Here is a 21,219-nt window from a genome sequence, read left to right as displayed (position 1 = left end):
CATTACTGGTACTTCATGATACCTTGAAAATTAGTTATTTATAGCTTGGGTCCTACAAATTCCTTATATCTCTTCATTTCAATAACTAAATAAGTCAATTTTCTCATATGACATTTAGAGAGGGTTAATGTTTTTTTTCTAGAATTGTTATTTGTTATGTAAAGATGTAAACTGTAAAAGAATACTGACAACTTGTAAGGTATTCTTCCTCTCCATAACTCTCCATTGTCTGTTTTTCTCAGGTTTACTCTTCATCCCTGCCCATTGTGAATTTCCTCCAGGTATAGATGATGTTCACTAGCAGACACAAAAAGCTTCTAGGCTCCATAGGTGAAATGACAGTCATCCATGCTCATCATTATTGACATAATTTTCCTTGTTCCATGCAGGTTCTTGTGATGGGTACACCAACTTAACTGATTCGTGGCGGAACCGAGCCTTCAAATCAACTTCCTTCCCTGGCTTCCCCAAAGACGATGCACATCTTGTTAACAGTTGGTGGCGCTTCACAGGGATTGGTGGAGACAGAGTCATTAAAAGCTGTATTGCAAGCAACACTGGTGGCACCTCTTACCTCATTCATTTTCCATTTGCACTTCCAACTACTGAGTCTATGACACCAACAACAAAGACTGCATATGGAGATATTGGAGGCTGCAGTAATTATGGTATTAACGTGGATGTGGCCCTCTGTCCCGGAGGATTCTATGTGTACAAACCATTAGGACACCCACATGGCAATATGGGTTATGTGATCTGTGAGTAACAGCTAATCATTGTTTTCTGCTGTTTTATATTGTGTGTCAAGATGTAGCAGCCAATGAGGTATAACTTCAACTGTAGTGAGTGACCTGCTTCCATCTTTTCATGATGAATATGGTGTGTGTGTGTGTGTGTGTGTGTGTGTGTGTGTGTGTGTGTGTGATATCCCTATTCAGATCATCAAGTCTGTAACCCAGACTCGTGTGGACTACTTGCTAAGTGTGACAGTGATGGAGGCTGTGTTTGTGTTCCTGGGTATGAAATCCCTCCAGAACACCTCCCCACTCCAGACTCATATGGCTGCGTTGGTAAGCACATTTGTTGCATCTGAACTATGGTAAATCACAATGTGACCTATGGTCAGTGCAATTAACTTTCTTGCTAGAAGTACATCAAGAGGCTTTATGCATTCTTACAATTTGCAATTTGTTAGCAATATACACACCGTTTTAAAATTGTGTCTGTAACATCTCCTGGCAGACATAGATGAGTGTGTGAGGACTGCAGGTATCTGTGGTTCTGACTCCAATTGTATCAACAAAATTGGAACATACAACTGTACCTGTCTGGTGGGATTCATAGCAACAGACCCAGCATCACCACCTGGGGGGTCCAACCCATGCACAGGTAGCATTTAAAAAATGTCCCTGTCTCTGTCTCTCTCTCACAATCTCAAACTAATGTTTGTTTCTGCTTGGCTGCAATTACATTACTTTTGTGCAGGTTGCTAGACTGATATACAGGTTGGCACGACAGTAAAGGTTGTCTCTTGCTCCTGACAGATGTTAACGAGTGTCTTGACAACGTCTGTGGTGATGATGGGACCTGTGATAACAACCCAGGAAGTTATGCCTGCACATGCAATAAAGGCTACCAGCTTGTACCTGACTCATCTCCTGTTTGCCAAGGTCTGTTGACAGTACTGACATACTGTACTGTAACTGCACTTGCTAGTCAAAAGTAGGTTCAGCCAGGGTTTCCAAAGCAAGAGTTGCTACAAGCCTTTATCTAATGTAATGTAATGTAATGTAATTTATTATAATCAATCCAATCCAATCCAATCTAGTCTAGTCTAGTCTAGTCTAATCAAATCTAATCTAATCTAGTGCAATCTAGTCTAGTCTAATCTAGTCTAACCGAATGGAATGAAATAGAATAGAATAGAATAGAATAGAATAGAATAGAATAGAATAGAATAGAATAAAATAGAATAGAATAGAATAGAATAGAATAGAACAATTTTGTATGATATAGTATTATGACATTATGATAGTATTACAATGGAAATCGTACATTATGCAGTAGCACTAGCTGAGAATAAAACTTTACTGTCACTGCCCATGACCTGTATTTGCTCACCTGGAAGCAGACTGTGTTAAGATCTCTCAATGTGTCTCAAACACAAAGGATACAATTTTTTTTCATTGCTTGCTCCCTACTCCCTCTCATGATGATTATGGTGAGGGTAGAGGGTTAAAGTATAAGTTTGGCGATTTTGGACCTATACATAATTTGTCTCTTACATACTTATAATACTTGGACCTGCAGAGAATATTGATTCACAAGTCAGCTGTCAGTTGAAACATCCTGCTCCCATTGCTAGGCCTCAGTCCAAACAGGGTTTGTCAAAATATCTCCAAAAATGCCATTTGTAGGCTCCACAGGGGAGTTGACAGTAAACAGAAAAGTTGTAAAGTACATAATTAAAATTACCTCTAGTTTCATGACAGTATTCCGCCATTACGCACACTCTCACTAATCTTGAAATCATGGAAGTATTTTTCTCTGTGGTAGCACAGACTGCAGTGGGGTGAAGGTGTGTCACTGGCAGTGTGATCTAATTTTGCGGACAGTCATGTCCGATTGTAAACAACTGCACTTGGAGCCAGGTAGAAATGGTGGAAATGGTGCCATGCTGCTGCTTTCTGAGCAAATTTGCCTTTTTATATATATATTTTGACATACCCCATTTGGATTCATTGTTAACAGTAACAGGCTATAGCAATGGGAGTGGACTCTGGAGCAGGTCCAGGTGTTACAGGTATGTAAGAGACAAATTATATATAGGTCCAAAATCACCAAATGTATCCTTAAATTATGTAACAGCAACTACCCAAGCGACTGTAGGGACTAGATGATCAATTTTTGATATGCTTCAATGGGTCCATGACATCTAGGTCAAGTATTGTTTTAGAATCATATTTCACAAACGGCATAAAATGCCTCGATTTGAATAAAAATACAAGTCACAGGACCCATTTTGTCTTTTCAGGTTTTTCTTTGAGTAAAAGTGATGAGTGGAAAGAGCATACAATTTTATCTTGTCCTATATTATGTCACAGTTTCATTAGAACAGTGTCACTGTCCCTTCCTCAGATATCGACGAGTGTTTCAATTCTACCGTCTGTGGTCCTGATTCTGTCTGCATCAATACACCTGGAGCTTATATCTGTGCATGTCTTCAGGGGTTCACACCAGCTGAACCAGACAAAGAACCCAGCGAGACCAACATCTGTCAAGGTATTTGCAGAGAAGCCTGCCTGAGACCCTGAAAGTTAACATTTATCTGTGCATGGATTTCCATTACACTTTTGATGACTTATACTTTAGATTACAATATAAACACCCAACAAGGAATGTAAGAGTCACAATAAGCAAGAGGTTAGTAATATCTGAGATGGCAGGTTGTAGCATTGTGAACAAGTTGTAGGACCTGAAGAAAACTTAGGGAGCAAAGTCAAGCAGAGTTTCTGTAGTCCTGGTGACAGGAGTCCAGGTGATATCTAGAGCTTAGATAAGAAGAAGTGTCCTTGAAGAGCAGGGGTCTGTGTCAGCATATGTAATAGGGTTGAAAGCTATTGTTTTGGATGTAGCTCCAATATGGGCTGGCAACAACTTTTGGGAGTCTAGGATGTTGGTTCACAAAAGTAGGGTCCCAGGACCCCCAGGGGTCTTTTAGGAGGTTCCATAGGGTCCCCTGATAAGAGAATGTATAAGAATAAGGTTTCATTCTCCCCTCCACTATCTCCCCATTTACTGTCCAAATACGTATACAATTCAATACTCAAAAACACCAAAAATCTTCCCATATATGGTCCCTGGGCCAAAATAATATGAATTGGGGTTTTTTGGTGTAATGTACATATGTCAATTTAGGGGTCCTTGACATGAAAATGTTTGAGAACCCCTGGACTTAGATTTGCAGCCTGACTCCTAAAGTTGTTCTAGGCTATTGACCTCATCTGAAGCGTGCAATATGAAATGTGTAATACCAACTATGTGGTCATAGGTGAGTAACAGTAAATTAGAATAACTTTTTCAAAGCATGTATCATGTATTTGGACAGATATTGATGAGTGTGTCAAAGATGCCACAATCTGCGGTCCTGATGCCAACTGTACCAACGCAATTGGGTCTCACATCTGTACCTGTAACACTGGTTACCGGCTAAACAACCCAGATGTGATAGCCAGCTTTGCAAACCCATGCACAGGTGTGTGTCATAGTTCAATGTGTGTGACCTATGCTTTTACTATTTTGTGGTGTCCAAATGTGTCCCATAAGAATAGACAGACCAGAATAGTGGTCACTGCTGGCCCATAAGAGCTGGCATGTGTAAATGTGTGTTTTCTCCTCTACAGATATAGATGAGTGCAGTGAGACACCAGGTCTGTGTGGTCACAAAACTGTGTGTACTAATGTACCAGGGACCTTCTACTGTTCCTGTCCTGATGGATTCTACCCTTCAACTGGGATCTTGTGGAAGATGGGGGTCACGTTTTGTCAAAGTGAGCACAGTCAAATTAAAAGAGAACAAAGATTTATGAAACATTTTGTTAAGGGCATTCATGTGCTATGTATGCTGTCATATTGACAGGTCTTCAAGATATTCTTGATGAGATAAAACCTCCAGAGGTAAGTACTGCTGGCATCTTCAATTTGAAAGACTACAATTAATTAATCATTAATCATGCTATGCAATGTAATTTGAAAATGACCCCAGTACACTCAAATAATTATAGCAACAATGTGTGTTTTAGGATCTTTCAGAGGAAAATCTGACCTGCTAACTGTGTAACGGGCTTGCTAACTGAGAAGTTAACAAGCCTGTTACATTATCCAAACCTCAGAGTAATCTCTTACCATTGTGCAATGAAAACATTGGTTGCAATGTCACCTTTGTATGTTCAACATTTAGTATGTATGTGATTTTGAGATGATACAAAGCTAGCCTGTACCTTCCACTTAACATAGACATGCTAAATCATTAGCATGCACTGTAGCAACGTAAACACATTTTCGACACACAAACGTAAAAATATGATCAATTATCAGTCCTATTAAAGCATGACAATAATGTTTAATGGTTTAATGATGATTTAATTTGCCAAAATGTCTCTGTATGTCTCTTTAATTATTTTGTCCTCTGCAAGCTACAATCCAAAAGTACATAGATGAGACGTAACTGTGTACAATCAAAAGATGTACAAGATGTACAATCCAAATTTAGATAGAAGAGGCTGAGTTTGTGTATTTGTTGCAGGGCCAGACAAAAGAGAGAGCTTTTCTTGGTAATATGGATCAACAACTAAAGGACAACACAGGCATCACCTTACCAGAAGCGGTCTGTACAAAAAACTCTAATTTAATCTACAGTTTGTGTACCATTGATAATCACTACCTACTTATTACACCCTACCAATTTCTAGGCATGTCAGGGCATGATGATTCTACTGGAGTTGGAAACAGAGATTCAAACATGGCTTGCTCTCTGTGTTTACGCTTTCTGTGAGAGCATTCTTGAATTCTTGACGTTTAGTGTAAAGATGTGATGTGATGTGGTGAGAAAACTGCAAGTACATTTTACCTAATTCTTTTCCCTCTGTCTTCTTTGCAGACAGTGGCAAACAGCTTCTCTGCATCTATGGTACTCAACATCCAACAAATTTCAATAACATTACTACCATGTTGTCTTTAGAGAGAACCTCTTTCTCTCCATATCTCTCTATATGTTTTGTGTGTATTTGTCAGCCAGTTCAGTTATTCATTACAATGACTTACATTTTTCAAGGAAGTGTCAGGTGTTGGACCACGGGCCAAGACAACCAAGATGGTGAGTAGTGAAGGCGATGGGGAGACCGGCAGTGTGATCCTGGGCATCTCAGGGCGTTTGGTTTCTACCTTGATAGAGCCAACTCAGAACCAGACCAACAGAACCGTGCAGACTTCAACAGTGGGTAAGAGAAATTCCTCTTAGCTAGACCAGTGGTTCTCAATGTGGGGTCCGGGGACCACCAGGGGTCCTTGAGTAGGTTCCAGGGGGTCCACAGCAAATTGATTAAATTATTAAACTTCGCCATTATTTCATTTACAAGAAGTTAACACAATTAGAGGATGTAGAAGAATGACTATTTTGATCATAGTTTCACTGTTATCTTTCTACCTACAATACAGATAGTCATGGAATTCCGGACAAAATCATATCTAACAATAAAAATATTCTCAGATTAAGGTCAAAATCTGAGAATCTTGAGACAAAATCTCATCAAATGGGGGACTGTGGATCAAATGTGGACTAAATTAGGGTCCTTGATATGAAAAAGATTGAGAATCACTGGCTTAGACATATTTGAGTTCTAGGTGGATATCAATTCAACCTGTTGTAACTCCTATCTATGTGCCAGATTTGAGTCTACAAGCTATTGGTCCAGGGAGCAACACTGAGAACAGCACTTCCCTCTCAGCCAAAGGAAACACCATGGAGATCAACCTGCAGGCTGTAGCCAAAAGCAACAATGGTGAGAGAGAGCTCATGATGAAGAGGATGATGATGATGATGGAGATTACCAAGGTAAAGATTTTTACAAGTTTGTTTATCTCTATCATGTGGACATTCCCAGGTTCTGCAGCAGCTGCCTTCATGACACTCAGAGGGATGGAGAATCTTCTTAGTCATCAATACTTTCAGACAGAGAACAAGACAGAGATGTACTCTGATGTCATCACTGCAATCTTGCCCACAACAAACCACACCAACCTCTCTGAGCCTGTCAACTTCACTATCCAACACAAGACGGTGCTCATTCAACAAACCCATTGATTATATACCTACCCATCCACCCATCAATCCATCCATCCATCCATCCATCCACTTCTCTAACAACACAAAGGTATCTTTTGACATATCTAATAATCTTTGTTTCTTGTGGTTCTTCAGAGATTACCTGACTCTGGTATGGTGACCTGTGTGTACTGGGAGGACAAAGGAGAGAAGAAAAGAGAGAGACAGGGAGATGACAAGGGAGGAGAAGAGGGAGAGACCATGCATTGGTCAGTAGAGGGCTGTTGGGTCGCATACTCTGATGAAAACTACACAGTGTGCAGCTGCTCTCACCTTTCCACCTTTGCCCTCATCCTGCAGATTGGGGAGGTACAAAAGATTTGTGTTTACATGTACCAATGCAAGGTTAGGTTGATCCATGGTTGATCTGAGTCTCTGTGTGTGTGTGTGTGTGTGTGTGTGTGTGTGTGTGTGTGTGTGTGTGTGTGTGTGTGTGTGTGTGCATTCCTCTGTCTTCTCAGCCTCCACCAGAGGATCCTTTCCTAGAATGGCTGAACCGAGTGTGTGTAATTATCGGGCTGTTCTTCTTTGCTTTGGCCATCCTCACCTTCCTCCTGTGTAGTTGGAACCCCAAGATCAACAACACAGCCCGTCTTCACCTTTGCATCAGCCTCGGCCTATCCCATCTACTGCTGCTGTGGAATGACAGATATGTCAAACAGGAGGTACGATAAGGCTAAGTTACAGATACTAGTTGATTCTCAAGTATAAGTGTCCTGGGGTCCTCAGTCCATTTCAAAGTTCAATGTTAATGGGTAATAGAGGAATGACTCAGTGTCATCTGAGGAGCTACTAGAGGGGAGTAATTTTTCAGAATGGTTGAGGAACTAATCCAAACCCTGACGTTTTATTTTATCAGGTCTCATGTATTTTATAAATTTGACAAATGAAGTTAAATAATTTTCTGCTGAGTGTGTATCTAGTTGTGCATGGAGCTTTTCCTGGCTAAAGACACATGTGTGCATGAGACAAGAGTAGACCAGACAAAATCCTTGACACTTAACTGACTTGATGGAGCTCTAAACACTCTGGATCAGGACTTGTATTGTAGTACAATGTAAATACACCGGTTTAACTGCATTGATACTTTTACTTAAATGAAGCCATTCAAACTTAACAACCAGTAAGTACAATGTACTGTCCTACAGTATTTGTATGGATTAAACAGGCATTAGTATTTATTTTCCCTTATTTTGTATTTTGTGGCAAGTTTGCCAGTGTTTATCACTGACTAATTTGTAAACACATAAGACTAAAGGTAAAATTGCACCAAAGTTCTATTGAGTGTGATTTTCCTACAACCAGTATTACATCGTGCTGCAAAGATCAGCCAATAGCAGATGACAATTTCAGTAGCATGCTTTTTACCATTAGATGTCAGGCTTTACACAGATTTGGTTTTGGTTTTACTCTTTAAAGGACACCTATTACAGAAGTCACTCACTAAACTAACCCACACATGAATAGACAAAGAGTTTCTATATCTATGCATGTTGTCAAACTATGGACAATGGCAAAGGCTATGTATATCAACAGCTGGCCTGCACTGTCATGGCTGGGCTGCTCCACTTCCTGGTTGTGGCCAGTTTTGTGTGGATGCTGCTTGAGGCTCTCCAGCTCCATCTGCTGGTCAGAAGACTCTCCAAGGTGCAGGTCATCCAGAGGGACGGCCTCCCCAAGCCGCTTCTCTACCTCACTGGCTATGGTGTTCCATTTGTGATTGTGGGCATTTCTGCACTGGTGTATTCTGATGGCTATGGCGCTACAAAGTCTGAGGTGTGAGTAGCATAAACAGTGATACATACACTCATTGCTTCTTCCAGATTAATGTATGTCTATTTATCCTGCACAATGGTTGGATAAGATTGTGTTGTGTGATTGAATTGCAGGTGCTGGCTGTCAAGAGATCGCAACTTCAACTGGGCTTTAACAGGGCCGGTTATTGTTGTCCTTGCAGTGAGTGTATTATCATATCAGCATCTATCTATCTATCTATCTATCTATCTATGGCACAAATGTTAGATAACAAGCTAGCTAGCTTAGCCCTCTGATATTGCATTTATCTTCTTAGTGTTCAGCTTATCATAGATGTTTACAACTCAACAACTGGACAATTACTGCTCCGGTTATGTTTGCCAAGCTGTCATTTTCAGGTGAAAACTAAGCCAGAACCCCACTAGAAATCACATTTTAATATAATTTAATCCAATCAGTATAGCACTTTGTAACTTTTTAAAGAAACATGCTGTACACGTAGTTATTATTATCATTCTTACTGTAATATTTTCTTAATATAATAACCAAATACAGGACATTGAGAAACTGCAGAAGTATAGCAGTATCATAATGTGCAGTTGGGAATAAAATACATCCTGACAGTTAAAGTGTTCAAACAAATGTAATGCATCATACATATGTTGTCATATGTTGTCACAAATGTTGTCATTCTTTTCTCAATGGGGTGATTGGGTCAGATTCAATATCTACTCATTCTCAGTGTCTTTCTTCTTTAAGCTTAATTGGATCTTGTTCTGTGCTACTTTATGGAGTCTGAGACCTACCTTGGCCAACATGAAGAGTGATGTCTCTCAGTCCAAAGACACAAGGTGTGTGTGTTTATGTGTGTGTGTGTGTGTGTGTGTGTGAGAGAGAGAGAGAGAGAGAGAGAGAGAGAGAGAGAGAGAGAGAGAGAGAGAGAGCGAGAGAGAGATTGTGTGTTACAACAATGAGAAAATTGTCTTTGTAACTAGAATACATTTCCTGGAGAAAATGTGTGGGCTTGCTGTTGCTAGGGTATTTCTAGGTGGTTGCTAGGGTGTACTATGTGGTTGCTAAGGTCTTTCTAGGTAGTTGATAGGGTGTACTAGGTGGTTGCTAAGGTCTTTCTAGGTAGTTGATAGGGTGTATTAGGTGGTTGCTAGGGTGTGTCTAGGTGGTTGTTAGGGTGTCTCTTGGTGGTTGCTAGGGTGTTCTATGTGGTTGCTAGGGTGCTTCTAGGTGGTTGCTAGGGTGTTTCAACTTGGTTGCTAGGGAGTTCTAGGCGGCTGCTAGGGTGTACCAGGTGGTTGCTAGGGTGTTTCTAGGTGGTTGCTAGGGTGTTCGAGGTGGTTGCTAGGGTGTATTCGGTGGTTGCTAGGGTGTTTCTATGTGGTTTCTAGGGTGTACTAGGTGGTTGCTAGGTGTTTGTAGGTGTTTGCTAGGGTGTAGTAGGTGGTCGCTGGGGCGTTTGTAGGTGTTTGCTAGGGTGTAGTAGGTGGTTGCTAGGGTGATTCTAGGTGGTTGCAAGGGCTTACTAGGTGGTTGCTAGAGTGTTTCTTGGTGGTTGCTAGGGTGTACTAGGTGGTTGCTAGGGCACTTCTAGGTGGTTGCTAGTGTCTTTCTAGGTGGTTCCTAGGGTGTTCTAGGTGGTTGCTAGGGTTTACTAGGTGGTTGCTAGTGTCTTTCTAGGTGGTTAGTAGGGTGTTTGTAGGTGGTTGCTAGGGTTTACTAGGTGGTTGCTAGAGTGTTTCTTGGTGGTTGCTAGGGTGTACTAGGTGGTTGCTAGGGCACTTCTAGGTGGTTACTAGTGTCTTTCTAAGTGGTTGCTAGGGTGTACTAGGTGGTTGCTGGGTGTTTCTACGTGGTTGCTAGGGTGTATTAGGTGGTTGCTAGGGCATTTGTAGGTGGTTGCTAGGGTGTATTAGGTGGTTGCTAGGGCATTTGTAGGTGGTTGCTAGGGTGTAGTAGGTGGTTGCTATGGTGTTTCTAGGTGGTTACTAGGGTGTAATAGGTGGTTGCTAGGGTGTACTAGGTGGTTGCTAGGGCACTTCTAGGTGGTTGCTAGTGTGTTTCTAGGTGGTTGCTAGGGTGTAATAGGTGGTTGCTAGGGTGTAGTAGGTGGTTGCTAGGGTGTACTAGGTGTTACTAGGGCGTTTCTAGGTTGTTGCTAGGGTGTTTATAGGTGGTTGCTAGGGTGTACTGGGTGGTTGCTTGGGTGTTTCTGGGTGGTTGCTTGGGTGTTTCTGGGTTATTGCTAGGACGTTCTAGGTGGTTGCCAGGGTGGTCGAGGTGGTTGCTAGGGCACTTCCAGGTGGTTGCTAGGGTTTTCTATGTGGTTGGTAAGGTGTACTAAGTGGTTGCTAGGGTGTACTAGGTGGTTGCTAGGGTGCTAGGGTGTTTCTACGTGGTTGCTAAGGTGTACTAGGTGGTTGCTAGGGCATTTGTAGGTGTCTGCTAGGGTGTAGTAGAGAGAGAATATCAAATATGTAGGGTTTCAAGATTGAGCGATTAAGATTCTGTCAATAAAAAAAATGAATAAATAAATGTATAAAATAAAATTTAAAAAAGTGTATTGGTCACTCACTGTTCCTCAGGTTGTGGCAAGTTTCTACAAACTGTGCCGCTGGGTCTGCTGTGTTTCCTTTTCCTAATAGAAGTTGTAGCTTTGATTGATCATCAAGCTCTCTGAAGTGGGTGACTTGGGAGTTGAACTTGTTAAAGTAGATTTCTCTGGCTGAGTTAAATTTTTCACATTTTAGGAGGAAGTGCATCTCCTTCTCGACCTCACCTGTCGAACAGTGACCACATATTCTGTTTTCTTTTGGTTGCCATGATTTCTTATGTTTTCCTGTTTCGATTGCCAATTGGTGGGCACTGAGCCTGTACCTGGTGAGGATCTGACTCTCTCTCTCTCTCTCTCTCTGTCTCTTGATATATATATATATATATATATACACACACAGTGTATATATATGTATGTATACAGTATGTGTGTGTGTGTGTGTGTGTGTGTGTGTGTGTTACAACAGTGACAACAATTGTAATTGTAATCATTGTACAATTATGTTACAGGTCATGTTTTATACTGACTATGATCTCTCTTTTTATCTATATTATCACAGGTCAATACATTTCTCTCTCTCTCTCTCTCTCTCCCTCTCTCTGTGTATGTATGTATGTATGTAAGTTACCACTATGTATGATATGTTCTATACCTTTTGTGGACCACTTTCCATTGGTAGAGTTCATGATTTACTATACGTCTGAAGTGTCACTTAACTGTCTACTGGGTAGATATTTTTTATCTACCTACATTGTTGATACATTGTTGAGAAAAGCCTATAAAATGTTTTGTTTGCAGATTGATCGTGTTCAAGATCGTGGCCCAGTTTGTTGTACTGGGCTGTACCTGGATCCTAGGCCTGTACCAGACCAACATCTTCTTTCAGTTCCTCTTTATCATTCTCAACTCACAACAGGGGACCTTCCTCTACATCGTCCACTGTCTGCTCAACAAGGAGGTAGACTTATCCAGATCATTCCCCTCTCCTCTCTGTCGTCCCTAACAAATTATTTCAGATACTTTACTACTACTATTACTTCTACTAGTATGAAGAGAATATGAATAGAGAATGTTAGGGTTAGGGTTGCATTTGTGTTGATGTGACAGCTCAACACCTCAATCATCTTATTGTGCAGTTGAAATGTGTTTAACCTCTAAAAACAATTAAACCTAATTTTTGTTGTGTGTTATTTCATTATGTTTGCTAGGTGCGAGAGGAGTATATGAAATGGTTGACATGCTCTTTTGGAAAACGCAATACTCAAGGATCTGTGGTGAGTTCCTATAGACACAATACATCGCTGGGGTGGGGGGGGGGGGTGTTAAGAGTAAAAAGAGAGTGATAGAGTGATAATTACAGGGATTAATGAATGCTTTATCTTGAGCATGCAGCATGGATAAGCAGGAAGCAGCTTAAATGCAGAGCCATCAACTCCAGACATATGTATTTCTATAATTGGTTAAATGTTGTGATGAATTGTCATTTTGCTTAATAACCCTTTTTATTAGGTACTGGGAATAAGTGTAGTGACAACTGTAGTGACTAAGTCAACGTATTCATTATTTTTTTGTTCAGTGATTCTCTTAACAACAATGCTGCTTTCCACAGAGAGATGCACCGTCAGTCTCTGAGGACTTGGACAAGGCTGAAGAATAAACAGATCAGGGAAGACAGGATGATGGGTAATGGTGATGAAATCAAAAGGAAAAAAGAGATGAGAGACAGACAAATTCCAGTTACATGAATGTAGTGTATGAAATATCTTTGAATTTGAATGTCCACATCTTGATTGTATCATCATTTTTGGACTTGAGCTACTTCTCAACAAACTTCTGTTTGGAAAGTAAGATCTTTTTAGATCTTTGGTAAGAACTGCAAGTAAGAACTGTCTGACCACTGTGGCAAAGTGTCAATCTCCCTCCAATAACGTATAGCAGGCAGGTTTATTTGAGTTTAAGTTTTGTTTTGGTTTCATTATCACTAGTGTCTTTAAGCCAGTGTTGAGGTGGATGTTACTTTATATAAATTTAGCTAAAGTTGAAAGCACACCTTGCAGTTTCATGTGCTACTCCCTGATGAAGGTCACAACATGTTTTTTGTTTGTTTGAAGAGTGCTGTGAAACTCCTTGTTCAATAAGTTATCCATTAACAATACAATACATCTGTTAACACTGATATAACTCATGTGTCCACAGGGATTCACAAGTTTGACAACCATATGTATTGGAAAACAATAAGAAGCCTGATGGTTTATGATGGTTCACATGTCTTGGTAACTAATAAGAACATTCATACATTAGGCCAAAGGAAATTAGATGAACTAAATACTATTTCTTACTCCTATAGATTCTATTTAAAAATTGGCCTATATCTCTCTTCATCTCTGCTAATTTGTTATCTTGAGCCTGTACAATCATGTTATCACTCACAACCCCTGTTGGTCACTTTCCACACAACACACAAACACTACAGAGTAAAACAGCATCCAGATCTCTGTTGTCTCTCTCTATCTTTTCCATTTACATTGTTGTATTTACAAGGGGGCTGGATGCACTGGGGCATGTCCAGCTTTACAAGACAAATTAACGGGATGGGAAAACCAGGCAAACTCATTTACATTGTATAGATTTACATTGCGTTTAGGTGATGCACTTATTCAGAGTGACATACAGTGAGGGCAACAGCAAATTAACTCCCAACAACCAATACCAAGGAGCCTGAGTCAAGGCAATATAATATAAACAATCTAGTTTCATTCTATGTATATAAAGGAGGTCTGTAACAGATTTGATGCATGTAATTCAGGAAAGTATGCACTAACGGGCAAAAGGGTGAACTGATTGGTTAAATTCCACTTGATTAAGAAGGGTTAGGTTTATGATATATGGATAATCCATCATGAAAATCCAAGTAAGGGTTAGGGTCTCTGAAAATAAATAAATACAAAAAAATTTTTTTTCTTGTCACCTGTAGAAACATTGTGAGTATAATTACTTATGTTTACATTCATGCCATCATTTGTGTGTGATTTATTTGATGTTTCATGCTAGCTAAAGAGCTATGGCTTACCTATTGTTTCTGTCACTATTAGCGATATTGCTTATCTCCATTCAGAAGCCTATGTTAGATGTTGTCATTAAACTATTCTATACATTGCAGCACTATTTCTGTATTAGATTATTCAAATGGTAATTATTTTATTCATTTTTGTAGTTTTACTCCATCCTGTCACACGTACAACAAAGTGGTGGTGCACAATAGATCCATCATTCATACAGCAGTGTTTGGAAGAGTTTATCTATCTGCCTAGCTCATAAATAAATTCTTTAGTGGGAGCAGAATATGTGTTTTGTAAAACAAACTCGCTCTCTCCTTCTTTCCCTAACATCCAAGTTTATACACAGGCACTCACCCAAGTTCAATAACACAAGGGATAGTTATATTAGATCTTAAGTATTGACAAAATGTCAGAAATGTACTGCACTTTCCTTCTACAATACATCCTGCTGGGTTCACTGGATTCCTCATCCTCTCTGGAGCGGATATTACACCTCACCCATTGAAAGTGATGGATCATAGACATCCCAGGTCCTGCCTGTATTTTCAGGAACATCCCAACTACCCACAGAGTGCAATTCTGGTATCAAATACTTGCGGGGTGGACTTAAGCCAAATCTGAATTAAAGGAATAGTTCAACATTCGCACCATTTTTAAAATATCGGCGCTAGGATAGAAGCCACAACAGCTAGGTAACAGATCAAAGACCAGAAGGGTAATGTTAGGTCCAAGTGAGACACTTTCTGTAGGGCAATTTCAGTTTGTATGACATAGACCTATGAGTAGCAGCGTAAGCAGTAAGTGGGGAAGATTGCTTGTGTTGTCGTCGAGCAGAACACACAAGGTCTGGGTGCGTGCAATTCAGCTCTGCCACAGCTACTTACAGCTGTGCGATGTGTACTCAGGTTGCAGTAATTTTCCTAATCTTATCAGCAGCTGTAAACCTGTTAATAAAAATACAACACACATTTTGTACACCCTGTTAATAGTGCCTTCAGAAAGTATTCAACCCCCGTGAAAGTCAATACTTTGTAGAATTACCTTTGGCAGTGATTACAGCTCTTGCATATGTTTATATCAACTTGGGAGATCTGGATTTTGCCATTTTCTTCCATTCTTCCTTGCTGATTTGCTCAGGCTCAGTCAAATTGGATGGGGAGTGGACAGCAATCGGACAGCTATCTTCATGTCATTCCACAGATTTTCAATGAGATTCATTCTGGGCTTTGGCTGGGCTACTAGGACTTTCACATTCTTGTTCTGAAGTCATTCCAGTGTTGGTATTTGGCTCCACTCATTGTTCTCTCTATCCTTACAAGTGTCCCAGTCCCTGCCTTGGAAAACCTGTGGAGAGACATCACTTCCACAATTGGAAAGCTTGAAGCTCAGTTTTGAAAGGTTGTAACTTACCATGCATTATCTGCTGTAGTGCCATTGTTCCACCACAAGGCTGCAGCACTTAATTACATATGTCGACTCTCCAGTCCAGACATTTGACTTCCAGGACGCTACAATAAGTCAAGGTTGGAATTTTAAAGACAACATCTAACTAAAAAACAAAAAAGGTTTCATATAAAGTGTTAAAGCTAAGACTGCACTTTATTATTCATCTTTGTGGGAAGAGGTCTTGCCTCTCAGGCCAAAACAACAGGAACAATGACATGAAAACACAATAAAAACAAAATCAAACGTATATGCTGCCATTACTAAAAATACATTTGCTGTCTGTATATTTTTAGCCCATATACATACAGCATCACTGGTTACCATACATAAAGCATATTAAGAAATATGTACACACGTTCTCTCACGTGTAAACAGTTACTTCAGTAAAAATATATCCATAATCACTGTGATTCACAATCCCTCGTTAGGGATGGGATAACCCTATTGCACAGAATCACCTATATCAATCTATATATCTATCTATCTATCTATCTATCTATATATATATATATATATATATATATATACAGTATATATAAAATACAGAATGAAAAAAAAACACTTGTGTACTTGGGAAAAGTGTGAAACAAGTCCCAGAGTTATCTTTTGAACAATCCCTTTAATGCTAACCATGAAGGAAGAGCAAGAATGAAATTCCCTGCATCCTCATTATTTATTATGAGACATTAGTTTTGGCCGTCCCAAGACAGCCTGTTTGTGGTTGCAGCTGACAAAGCAGAGGGATACTCATGACAAATACCTAGTGGCAAAAGAAGCCTATATGGCCACTTCCCAGCCTCATCCTCTTAAGCTTGACCAGAAAATGATGCGTGACTGACTAACCAATAGACTGGAGTTACCGGGATGGCAGTTGCCCAAAGGTTATTGCCTGGTCCAGACCTTTGAATCTGCCCACTCCACCGAGTTGACTGATTCTGGTCTGGCATCGTGACATGAAACAGTGGTGTCTCGGTTGAAAAATGATTGGACCAATGAGTGCCGCGGGGGACTAACAATTAGCCAATCAGTGCCATGGGCGGGACTACCGCCGTTGTCAAGCTGTTGTCAAGCTGTGTGCCGGAACCAAGGATGGCGACCGCTATAGACAAGATAGACGCTGCTATCGAGGCTGTTCTAAATCGATTAAAAGTACCAATTACTTTGAAATTTGAATGGCACTCTGCTTTGAAGGCATTTATTCAAAGAGGAGATGTTTTTTCGTATAAGTGTCGACTTAAAATGACGTTAGATTCAAGTGGATACGTTGGTCTCTAGTGATTGGTTAGGGAAAATCGAATCCCCCTCCCCCACGGAAATCGGTTAGAGTGGAGGCAATGTCAGACTGAAGATGGAAATGGAGTGTCAAACGAGTTGACAATTCTGTCTGATATCAGGCAACAAAGGTTAGGGAAGCCAGCTCAAATCCCCACTGTGAAAGTTTGGGCAGGGAGAGTGAATGAATAATGCTCTTCCCTCCCTCACCAACTCCAGCCTAGGTGCCCTTGAGCCGGGTACTGGCCAAAGTACAGTTGTGGATGAATAATTGTTTGAATGATAGTGATTACGGCTGATCATTCTTAATGGTCTGTTCAACTGACTTGGTTTGTGACAGTCTTGGAATCCATCCACTTGAGATCTGCGCAGCCCCTATAGGCTGGCTGCCTGTCAGAGACACGGGCTATTCTCTACTACAGGTTTTAAATATAAACTGGCATTAGTTGTAATGTAAGGAGTCCCGGAATGTAGGAATGCCACAACTTGTCAGGCAAAAAGATAATTGTTTACCTGTTGCCAAAACCAAAAAGTTTGTGCAGTGCTAACTTACATTGTACTGTTATTTTCATTCAGACCATAAACTAACATCTGAGCAGAGGAACAGAAATTGAGAAAGCTTTAGCATCTCACCTCCTTGAACTAATTGTTATGGTATGCAAATTGTGATATTGGTGTGCAGGAGCAATAGTTCACACACAGATAAAGTATAATAAATAAAGTAAATAATAACCCCCACACTCCCTTAGAATATATATATATATATGTGTGTGTGTGTGTGTGTGTGTGTGTGTGTGTGTGTGTGTGTGTGTGTGTGTGTGTGTGTGTGTGTGCATGCTTATATGTGCAAGAGACTGTGTGAGATCCTGTATTTAAGCCTTTGTATTTTCTCCCTCTTAATGTTACTAATAATAACCCCCCACTCCCATAGAAATGTGTGTGTGTGAGAGAGTGTGTGAGGGAGAGAGAGAGAGAGAAAGAGAGAGAGAGAGAGAGAGAGAGATTGTATGTGTGCATGTGCGTATGTGTGTGTTTGTGTGCTGGTATGAGTGTGAGTGTGTGTGTGTGAGACTGTGTGCATTTACATGCTTGTTTAATGTTGTGTAGTGTCTGTACGGATCAGCTGGAACACTGCGTTCTGTCTGCTTGAGTGCCGATTGCATCCCAGTTGAGTCTAGTGATGCCCTGAACTATATATGGCTGGCCGTGCATGAGGCCACTGATGATATAGTCAGCATTCACACTCTGAATCTTGGACATTGATTAAGTCTAGCCAAATACATGATGCTGTGATTTCAGTCAAAGGTGTGTTTGTTTATCAACCTTTTAGGAGTCCTGCCCAGAAATCCTGTAGAACATTGTACAGATAATTCCAGACAGTTTCTACGACTCAGTGTAGTAGATTCCAGTTACTGCTGATTCCTAATGGACTTGATTCAGTTTCTACACAGAAGTTATTGTCTGTGTTCTTCCCTGAGTGCCAAATGGTGTCAAAGCATGTCTAAATGGACTGCAGACAATATGTATGAGATTTAATGTCCTTTGCTTGGCTGGAGCCATAAAAGACAATGATGTTAATTTGTGAATCCCACAGCATTTGTGGATTGAGAGTGGAGTCGCATAATCACAATTGTTGTAAAGACACATTTTTAAAAGTCTCCAAGATCAATGTTACAGGCAATCATACCACCATGGATTCTGACATGATATAAGCTATAGTACAATCTCCTTCTAGGATAGATAAAAATAAAGGACAGAGAGAAGAGAGAAAAATGAGAGAATGCTGTGCTCAGGGTTACAGTGTCTCTCCTCTCGCTCTCTTTGCTCCTCACTACTACACTTGGTTACCATGGAAACACTCTTGCAGCGTTTGAGTCGTGAGGCCAGTCGGCTGAGATACCCCGTTGGGTAAACAATCCTGCGATCTGAACTGAATATGTTGGGTATGCGTCAGAGTTTGTCAAATTATTTAGAAATCAACCCGAGGTCATGAATGCCACAATGGTGCCAGAACCACGGGTGAAACTGAGACAGCAACTGCAACTCTAAACCTTTTCTGGCATGAGATCTAAAAAATGTCATTTTTGATGTCTAATTTCGATGACATTTAAACAACAGATATGAACCTTTTTAAACAACTAGGCTAGAAACAGAAATACACAGAGACAGGTAGCTGACATCTTTCTCTTGGACATTATCCGCCAATCCAGTTATAGCCTAAGGTTACCTACTTTTCCATCAATGTAGCATCATACTCAACTTCATCAGCTCCTTAAAATGAAACTAAACACTTCTAAACAGATATATATCACTAGTGTATGGTGGTAGATGATAAACATCAATCCTGGTCATAATCTCTACATTTCTAAAGATGGTAGAATGGTATAGCTTCTACTATAGCCTAACTTAACAGAACAGTTTGCACACCCAGATTTTGTTGAGCAGACACTTGCTGTCCGTAAATGTCGAGACTTTTTGTCACAAGATGAGGTTCTTCATCGTCTATGAGGACAACCTGATGTAACATTTACAACACTGCCCCGTATGCACAAAGAGTTGCATCATCAGTACGACCACGGGTGCACTGTTACATGTTGACGAGAGCTGCTCTTGCCGTGAATATTCATTCAAGTGGAGCAACCTGCTCTTGTGGAACATTCAAGCCTCAGTAGGATCCCAGCTGGAAACCCTCAGTCATCCTCCTCACTGCATCCTCTTTTCTGAGGATCTCAAATCATGGTAAATAATGTCATGTGTGACTTAGGTTCAATGCTACTTCTGTGGTCTAATGTGTCTGTGCTTTAGTTTGTGAGAGAATTCAACCTTAAGTTATGTGTCAGTCATTGTACTGCAAACATCAGGAAAACCTTCTTCTTGCTATCATCAACTGGCCACATCAAGTCTGAGAAAGAGAGTTAGACATAAAAAGATGATTTTTGCGAGAGAGAGTATTAGCCAACTCACGTCTTTGAGAGTGACACTTTGAGAGAGGCTGCACTTGATATTAATGATGTTGTTATATTGCAAAAATGAGAGGAATAATTGCTGCTGGAATCCAAGGAAAGGCAGGAAGGCAGAAAAAAGAATAAAGAGAGATTGTTCATGTGAATAAACAACACTGATAAGCTAGGCTTATCAAAGAAACATAAACTCTATTGCGGGGGGAACTATCTGCAGTGGAAAACCAAATGGTACTACCAAAAGCGAGTAGAGTCGAGGCGAGGCGAGTTGAGTTGAGCCGGTACCATACAGTGGAAAAGCGGCTTATAATTTGAGATATAGCCTCAGAATAATGTGCCTTCCATTCGTTACCATAACTATTATGGTCAATGTAATTTGGTCTATAGTGATTGAGACTGCAAATCAAACTTTTCCCTGTGCCTGCATTAACTGGATATTCAGTTGGATATTTTGTTGGCCTTGTGAAACTGCCAAATGTTGTACAGTGTCCTACATTTTTTACAAAGGTTTGATCACCTCTGGCCACCTATCACACACACACACACACACACACACACAGGTACACACACACACACACACACACACACACACAGGTACACACACAGTCCCACAATGTGTTGGCAGTGAAGCGCTGTGGCAAGAGGGTCTATTTAGCTTGTCAGAATCAAGATGCTCAAAAGTGAGACTGGAGCTGATACTAACAGCTGATAGTCACTAGTAAGAGGTGTAGTGCCTACCCTTGCGGCTGGGTGGAAACTGACCCCTAAAAAAGCAGTTCAGCAAGCAATTTGAGCACTTAAACTTGGGCCGGAGGGATCTTGTTGGGCAAGTGCAACAGGGTCATGGAGGCCTTGGTCTGGGGGTGAACAAGCCTGCATGGAAAAAAGCATCACCATTGGAGAAGAGAACACTGGTTGTCGGGGAAATACAATACAGCACCAGAAGGAGCTGGCAAGGTGTGCTGAGCTAAGCAGGGAAGAAACCCAGTTGGAAGGAACTCTGGAATAGGGAGGCATCTAACATTAGATTCAGCCTATACCATAACCCCAAAACCTCGACCACTGACTAGGTGAAGACCCTACTTGTCTTCATCGTAATGCTTAGTTAGTCTCCCAAGAATGATACACTTGGCAGCATTATCAAGTGTTGATGTCCCTGGCAGTAAAGGAGCAGAAATAATTTTTTTGTTTAGTTGTTCTTGGAGGGGAGAACACTATTCGCTCACTTACCCCAGGCAAATTTTTTTCCAGTTGGTCGGGGAATTCAAACCAGCAACA

General features: G+C 40.6%; 1 protein-coding gene across 1 annotated transcript; it reads left to right on the top strand.

Annotated features, from left to right (window-relative positions):
- The first annotated feature begins 107 nt into the window (after positions 1–107).
- Positions 108–14,329, top strand: LOC139651048 (adhesion G protein-coupled receptor E2-like). Its single transcript, XM_071527880.1, has 23 exons — positions 108–123; positions 243–281; positions 390–758; positions 939–1,070; positions 1,243–1,389; positions 1,545–1,670; positions 3,139–3,282; positions 4,109–4,255; positions 4,404–4,550; positions 4,640–4,677; positions 5,306–5,386; positions 5,660–5,689; positions 5,834–5,999; positions 6,447–6,560; positions 6,663–6,838; positions 6,980–7,192; positions 7,345–7,548; positions 8,420–8,661; positions 8,773–8,839; positions 9,398–9,489; positions 12,003–12,162; positions 12,413–12,478; positions 12,814–14,329. The coding sequence occupies exons 1-23, from the start codon at positions 108–110 to the stop codon at positions 12,859–12,861; spliced, it is 2,964 nt and encodes a 987-aa protein (XP_071383981.1). The 3' UTR covers positions 12,862–14,329.
- The last annotated feature ends 6,890 nt before the right edge of the window (positions 14,330–21,219 follow it).

Source organism: Centroberyx affinis, unplaced genomic scaffold (genome assembly GCF_046629955.1).
Source record: "Centroberyx affinis isolate AG114_WGS23_722 - 3 ecotype Tasmania unplaced genomic scaffold, CSIRO-AGI_Caff_v1 ptg000117l_1, whole genome shotgun sequence".
Lineage (NCBI taxonomy): Eukaryota > Metazoa > Chordata > Actinopteri > Beryciformes > Berycidae > Centroberyx > Centroberyx affinis.
This window is presented reverse-complemented; position numbering and strand designations above follow the sequence as displayed.